The sequence below is a fragment of the Balaenoptera ricei genome, chromosome 20 (assembly GCF_028023285.1).
Source record: "Balaenoptera ricei isolate mBalRic1 chromosome 20, mBalRic1.hap2, whole genome shotgun sequence".
Classification (NCBI taxonomy): domain Eukaryota; kingdom Metazoa; phylum Chordata; class Mammalia; order Artiodactyla; family Balaenopteridae; genus Balaenoptera; species Balaenoptera ricei.
This window is the reverse complement of record NC_082658.1, coordinates 24,755,363-24,763,002: the sequence shown is the minus strand read 5'-3', so window position 1 is coordinate 24,763,002 and position 7,640 is coordinate 24,755,363. Positions and strand designations below refer to the sequence as shown.

At 58.7% G+C, this 7,640-nt stretch overlaps 1 protein-coding gene across 1 annotated transcript; it reads left to right on the top strand.

Moving 5' to 3' along the window:
- The first annotated feature begins 1,742 nt into the window (after positions 1–1,742).
- On the top strand, positions 1,743–7,366 carry DLX4 (distal-less homeobox 4). Its single transcript, XM_059907480.1, has 3 exons — positions 1,743–2,149; positions 5,614–5,810; positions 6,217–7,366. The coding sequence occupies exons 1-3, from the start codon at positions 1,885–1,887 to the stop codon at positions 6,457–6,459; spliced, it is 705 nt and encodes a 234-aa protein (XP_059763463.1). The 5' UTR covers positions 1,743–1,884; the 3' UTR covers positions 6,460–7,366.
- The last annotated feature ends 274 nt before the right edge of the window (positions 7,367–7,640 follow it).

Sequence of the window (7,640 nt, the reverse complement as noted above, 5' to 3'; positions counted from 1 at the left end):
TTCTTGGAAAAATTCATCTCTATACATGCCAGCAGGGCATCTGATTTGATGCCGACTTGCTCTTCCTTCCCTCAGGACACTTGACTGCACACCCCTTCAAATCTTTCTGTCTCTCCTGGCTACCCCCACCCCCCAGTGCCTTCTCTTACTCTTCTAAGCTTCCCTCTTTCTCTGGTTGTTGTCCTCTCCTACTCCCCAATTCTAAGACTGCTGCCTTCACTCTGCACCCTGATAACGAGAGCACATGTGTGTACAAACATAAATTGTCTGCACATTCAAGTGACAGAGGGTTTGTATATGAGTATGCTGGGGAATCTGTGAGGACTGACAGGTTTCTGGGCGGGGTAACTGTCTCTCCGCTAACATGGAGCAGCCTAAATGTGTGTGGACTGGTGTCTCATAAGATGCATACAAGTACATAAATGTTTATATGGTTGGGTTTTCTGTATTTTAGAGTGTGCACCGACAGTTTGGGTCTGTTCTGGGTCTGTGTAAGACAACCATAGTGCTTTTATTCAGGGGTGTTGCTATTCATCTTTGGGTGTGTAGGTGTGTACACATCACAGTCTATGCTCTGCATTTGCAGATCCATAAATGAACCTCTGTTCATGGAGGGATGCTAATGTGAACATCGTTGTAGACACCTGTGTGCTGGTAAACGCTAGTGTATCTGTTGTATTTGAATGGAGTCTCCGTGTAGTTGTGTATCTGTGGCCACAGAGACACCCACCCACCAAGATCTTAGAGGAAAGCCCTGCACACAGACTGGAAGATTCGGCCACGGAGCCCGGCTTGCCGTATTTCCTACGCCCTCCGAGGAGCCATCAAACTGGACTTGCCTCCCACTTTCGGATTTTGTCCGGCTTCGTGCGAGGCTTCAGCCTCACGCGGCGCCAGGAAAGGCGGGGCGCCGCACTGGCAGAAGCCCAGACGGCGGACCCCTCCTTCGGCCTCGGGGGCCTGCGGAGCTGCGGTGTCGCAACCAAACCCTGGCCCCTGCCGGAAGCGGAAGCGAGGACGGGGGCGGTGAGGCGCAGTCGCGGCGGTCGCGGCGTGCCAGGCCAAGGGCGCCCCGCGGGGGTGTGCGCGCCGCGCGCGTGCAGGCCGGCTGGGCGCTGGGCGGTACCGCCTCCGACCCGGCGTCTGTTTACCAACAAACTGCCAGCGCTCGGCAGCGACGCATTCCGACGCGCTGAATAAGCTGCGGGGCTGGCTGGCTGGTCTCGACTCCTCTGCAGGTCCGTGGCGGCGGGATCACAACCGCCGCGCAGATCCCCCAGAGTCGGAGAGCGCGACCGCAGCTTCCTTGCGCCCCCGCAGCCGCAGCGCCTCCGCCAAGGCATCGCGGCCCTGTCAACTTCCTTGCGTTTCTGCGGTTATGATCGGACTGCCCCAAACGCCCTGCAACCCCGGCATCCCTCTCGGAGCGGATCCCGAGATGGCTGGGCCTGGGCCGTGCGCACTGCTCTCCTCCCATCTCCTGGTTCTGAATTTCCCTACCCAGGGCTGCCCTGGAGGGGCGGGCCCCGGCTGCAGTCCTCCATGAGGTCACCGCTTGTGGTAGCCAATCCGCGGCGTTTAAGTGGGCGGGGACCCCGTCGGGTACCGGGAACCGAAGCCAAGAGCGAGCCGAGGGGGGGGGGGGGCCCATGGATTTAGGGGGGGGAAGCCATGGGGGGCACCCCCCGGAACCCCTTTCCCAGGCGCGCGCTCTCCGCTGGATGAGGCGCAGAGAGACACTTTCCTCGGGATAAGTGTGGGGGAGGCTGATTGGGGGGCTCATCCGGCTCCAACGCCCGAGGCTCCGAAAAGAGAGAGTTGGCGGAGGGAGCGGACCCCGTGCGGGGCCATGGCCTAGGCCCTTCGGCCCCGGCCCTGGCCGCAATGACCTCTTTGCCCTGCCCCCTCCCTGGCCCGGACGCCTCCAAAGCCGTCTTCCCGGACATCGCCCCCGTCCCATCGGTAGTGGCTGCCTACCAGCTTGGCCTGTCCCCTGCAACCGCAGCCGCCTCCGATTTGCCCTATTCTGGGCCGTATGGCCACGTCCTGCCCTATCCCTACACTGGGCCGGCGACCCCCGGAGACTCCTACCTGCCCTGCCAGCTACCCACGGCGCCGTCTCAGCAGTCTCATCAAGAGCGGGAGCCAGGTAAGTCCGGCCGCAGCGGCTCTTCCCACCTCCGGGGTCCTGCTCCAGTGAGCCCCTGAACTTCGCCCTCGGCTGGTTGGGAGCAGCTGGCAGGATTCAGACCTTACTCAGATTCCACGGGATCTGGGGTTGGGGGGAGGGCGAAGGGATGGGGCGGGAGACAGGGGGGAGGGGCGGGGGCGAGTTGATCTAGGTCTCCTTTCAAGACCGACCTGGTTTCGATTTGCAGTTGTGTGAAGGCGGGTGGCAGGGCTCCCTACCCCACCCCCTTGGAGCAGCGGGCTTGTGTACCTACTTATAATGGAAAACTGAAACAATCCAGATGTGCGTGTAGGTGCCTAGCCCCTTCCCTAGGATTCTCTCCATCATGCACTCCTTCTCTCCTCCATGTCGCCCCTCTCCACGTTCTTGTCTCAGAAATCAGTGCTCAAGCCACAGCCTGATAAGTAGAAATCAGGTCCCAGCTGGAGGGCAGTAGAAGTGGGGGTTTATTCGGGGCCCCTCCCCCTCTCCCCAGTTGGCGCCCGAATGTGCCAGACCGAGACCAAAAGCTGACCTGGTAGAATCTGGGGCTAAATCCTACTACCCATCATTCTAAGAATGTAGCCACAGGTGGGTCAGGCAGTCTCTCATAGTAGATCTCAGCCTTCCAGCCAAAGGAACTGGCCATTCCTGTTATCTCCACCCCTTGCCTTTGGGGTAGCTCAGGCCCCAGTTACATTGCCTGGAGCAACTTTGAGCTCCTAAGAAAGTGCTCACTGGAAGGCCTCAAAGAAGCCAGGGAGCTGGCCTGTCTTCCTGTTCCTGGGCCTTGCACAGGCTGTACCCATGCAACACAGTACATACATCCATCTGTAGTGGCTTGGGTTTAGAGCTCAGTTCCCCTGCACTCCCTGTCCCCACCTAATTACCCCCACAATTGTCCTTGGCACAGTTTCCTCTAAGGATGCACATCCACTGGGTGACTTAGCTGGAGTCAGCCAGGACCAAGATGTCTCCCTCCCTTCCCTTGTTACTCTGCTGAGACACATGAGCTCATAAACATCAGAGCCAGAAGTGACCCTAGAGATTTAGGAGCTTCTTAATGTACAGATGGGCAAACTGAGGTCCAAAGAAAGGGTGTGCATGGGTCAAGGACACAGCCTGTTTTCCAGGCTTGGCCCTTGCGAATTGGCTTTCACTGCATGAAGCCAGAAAAGAGGATTTTAGGGAACTTCCTCAAAGCCCCCAAAAGTTAACTGCCTTCTGTGCTAGAACTGGGGCTGCCTCTTTCCCGCTTCTGGGTCTGTGGTTGGAAGAGGAGCAGTTGGGGGGGGGGGGTGTTTCTACAAATGATCAGTTTCTAAAAAACGAATCCCTTGGCCTCTTCTCTTCAGTATATGCTAATGTGGTACATTTGTGTGTGCGTGTGTGTCTGTTTAGTGGGGTGGGAATGTGGGAATAAGATAACTTTGTCCTTAAGAGAATTCTTGGAATTGGGGTTGGTATTTTCAGTCCTGTCTTCTACACTCTTGCCTTCCCTTTTCTTGGTTTAAGGACAAGAGAGTGGAGGGTTCCTTTTCTTTACAAAGCTTTCCCGGATCCAACGAAAACCACACATGTCCTTAGATTAGATTATAGCATTTACCTACTGAAACTGGGGGATTGGGCTCACTCTAGATTAAATGATTGGGACGTGAGAGAGGGCTTGGGGGTCTTCCTTTTGCCTCCACTCTTGTCCACCCCAGCCTCAGGGAGAGGTTTGGCTCCAAGTGAGCTGCGTGCCACCACCCTGATGAGCAGGCAGGTGCCGCTATGGTTCAAGGGAGGCCCTTGGGCTCCTGAATCAAGACCTGGGCAGATCCAGTCGTGACTTCTGCAACTGGTGTGGAGAAAGCAGCTGTCGGGAAAGGAACTGGGAAGGGGGGTGGGCGGGTGGTCTGCTGGTAGAGTTAGGGCGCGGAGGGCTTTGAGAGTTTAGCAGCTGGGGCAGGCTCCCTGCTAGCTCTGCCTCACGGTCCGAATTGTTTCACGCAGCCAGAGAGGCGCGAGTGGTCGCCGGGGCGGCGAGCAGCCGGGTCTAAGCAGGGGAGGCCCGACAGGCGCGGGCGGGAGCGGAAACCCAACGGTTTTTCTGGGAATTGGCTGAGGCGGGGGTCGAGGGGGGCGGATCTGAGAAGCCCGCAGCGCCTGAGGCCACGGGAGAGGGATGCGGGGGAGGTGAAGGCACAGGGTCACCGCGGCCGGTCGAGGGCGTGGAACCTGAAGTGTGGGGTGAGCCCGACCGGAGGAAGGGGACGGGGGTGGGGGTGGGGGTGGGGATGGGGGTGGGGGACGCGGTCGGACCCCCGCTGCGTCTGGGCACCCGGGCGCAGCGCTCTGTCGGCTGAGGTCGGCCGGCAGCCCCGCGAGGAATGCAACGAACCCTAAGCCCGCGGGCATTTCGGCCGCTCCGTCCTCCCCAACACTGCTCTCTACACGAATGGTCCCGATGTCCCCGTAGAGTGGCGTAGTTGGGGCCGCCCGGATCGGAAGAGGGGAACCCCTCGCCCACCCCCATCCCGGGGCCGAGCTCTTCCCGGACCGAGATTCCTCGAGAGGCTGGGCCGGGAGGCAGGAGGTGGCCAGATCTCCCGCGGCGGCACCGCGAGCGCGATCCAGCAGCGACCCAGAGGGCCTGCGCTGCCGGCGCTGCGCGCTCTCCGAACCCCGGTCACCTTCCGTGCTAGCCAGGAACCCCTCCGTGGGTGCGGCCGGGCGGAGGAGGGGGCTGCCTTGCACCACCGGGCTTCTAGGGCCCCTGAAAGCCGACTAGTCTAGCCAGCCAGCCTTGGGGGAGGGAAGAGATGGTCACTTTTCTGGAGGATGTGCCTCAGGAGAGGGAGGCCCTACAATAGGGGAGGTGATGACAAACCCTGGGGCACTTTCCATACTCTGAAGCTGGGAGGGGTGCTCATCCTGGCGTTCAAGGCCCACTCTGCCGGGCCCCTCTGACCACCCCTCTTCCGGCAGCGGGGAGGCTGCCACGCAGACACTGTCTCGGGTCTCCGAACAATGCTTTTGAGTCCCCCCCCCCCGCCCGGAACGCCCTTCCCCCGTGCTCTCCTGGCCTCAGCCCAGCCCTCGACCCAGCCCTTCTTCCCCGCCCCGCCCCAAGCTGGCGCCACCGCACGCGGCTGAACTGTCATCCCGCCGCTGGGCGCCGTCCCGACCCTCGCTCCGGCCAGTGGCGCTGTCCCCCTTAGGGTCACAGGACCGTTAAGAGCGGGAGCTCCCTGAGGGCAAGAACTGCGGCTAGTCCCACGTGGCACACAGTGGACGTGTGGGGTTTGAAAGGAGGGTGGAGCGGAAGGTAGAGAAGGGCCGAGCCCCAAGCCCGAGTTTTTGCTAATCCGTGGCCGGAATGCAAACGAGATGCAGATGAGCCGTGAGACGGCGCGTCAGCCCCTCTATGCGTGCACACACCGTCTCGGGCCGCCCCCCAGACTCGGAGAAGCCGCCGCTGTCCCCGGAGCCCTCAGAGCGGCGCCCGCAGGCCTCGACCAAGAAGCTCCGGAAGCCGAGGACCATCTATTCGAGTCTGCAGCTGCAGCACCTGAACCAGCGTTTCCAGCACACGCAGTACCTGGCTCTGCCCGAGAGGGCCCAGCTGGCCGCGCAGCTTGGCCTCACCCAGACACAGGTGGGGCCAGTCCCATCCTTCCTGCATGCTAACCCTCCCCAAGTGTGTTCTCTGGGAACTCACCCTCAGGTGTGAATGACTGATGAGTCCCCAAGCCCTGTTTTCACAGTTCTAGCTGGCCCCCAGTAAATTGGGGGAATGTGTTAAAAGGTGTGTGGGGGGTGCGGGGGAGGTAGGGGGGTGATTCAGGGGGTAGGGGAGGGTACCCAGACTGGGAGAACTGGATTCTAACTCAGATGCAGGCACTCATGGCCTTCGGGGGCTTAGGGAGGCCTGGAGCAAATGTTCCCAACTTCTGCTCTTCTCCCAGGACGGCTCCTTCCCGCTGGGTCCCTTTCCCTTGGTCACTCCCTTCCACAGGCACACTCCTCCTGACCTTCCATTCTTTCCCCTTTTCTCCCCATAGGTAAAGATCTGGTTTCAGAACAAACGTTCCAAGTACAAGAAGCTCCTGAAGCAGAACTCTGGGCGACAGGAAGGGGACTTCCCTGGGAGGTCCCCCTCCCTGTCTCCCTGTTCCCCACCCCTTCCATCCCTCTGGGATCTACCCAAGGCAGGGGCCCTGCCCATCAGTGGCTATGGCAACAACTTCGGAGCCTGGTATCAGCATCACTCCCCTGATGTCCTGGCTCCACCTCAGATGATGTGAATCTGGGGACGAGCAGGTCAGGCTCCCAGCCCTCCTATAGCGCCCAGGCAGGACCCAGCCCACCTGCACCCCTTCTGGGCCAGGAGGAAGCCAGATCCAGATGGGTTTTCTCAGGAGGATGAGGAGCTAGAGGAGAAAACGGATGCGGTGGAGTCCTTTCCTCCTTGCCTCATAACCCAAACAGCCTTGGCCATTGCCCCCCACCACCACCAAGGACTGGACACCTTCCCTCCAGCTGGTCAGAGGCTCTGGAGAGAGACTCACTGGCTGGAGTTCAGACTTCCCAGGACCCCTAGTCTTGCCACTCCTTGAAAGGACCGCAGTCCCACCACAACCTGGGGTTCAACCAGCAACAAACACTGAGTGTTTTTTCTCTTTGTGTGCCTTGGGCCCTGCCCAACCCACTGGTGAGTAAAAGCAGAAGTGAAGTGGACATCCAGAGTCTTCAAGTTGACCACCATCGAGACCCACCCACTGATTTTTCCTGATTTTTATCCCCATAACTGATACACCTACTCACCATCCTATGAGGTAGATGGGATGGAGTAGTTTTGTGCACCTATGGGTAATTTTTACTCTCTTCCTAAAAAAGCCCCTCTTTTCCCCATGTCTACCCACTATGAGTAGATAATGGATCCAATTACCCATCTAGTTCAATGAGTACTTATTAAGAGTCTGATTCCTATCCCTAATTCCTAAACAAATCCACATGCACACACTCTCTGGAACCCAGCACGGTAACACTTTGGGGAGAATGGGGACAAGTGTAGGTAGAGATGCCCCCAAATAGGTGGGGTGAGCCCAGCAGTTTAGCTCCTCACAGCTGTCTCTGTCGAATAGAACTGCTCATATTTATAACCAATCTGACTAGCAGCCCCCCAAGCTCTTACCATCCCCCATATCATGAGCATCCAGAGATTAAAGTTGGTACAGAAACCTGGGCCTTGGCTGTGAGGTATGTTCATGTCATGACTTCTGGAGCCGAGGGGTGATTGCTCAGCTTTCTCTTCTCTCCCATCTGACTCTTCCAGCACTGAACTACAGGCACTGGATCCTCCTCTACCACTAACTGGCTATTGGGTTCTAGCTCTGGAATGTTCTAGTAATATCCATATTTTCAGACACTCCAGTGTGAAACCAGAAGATGCTAATACAGGGAATGATCAAAGTCTGAGTGATCC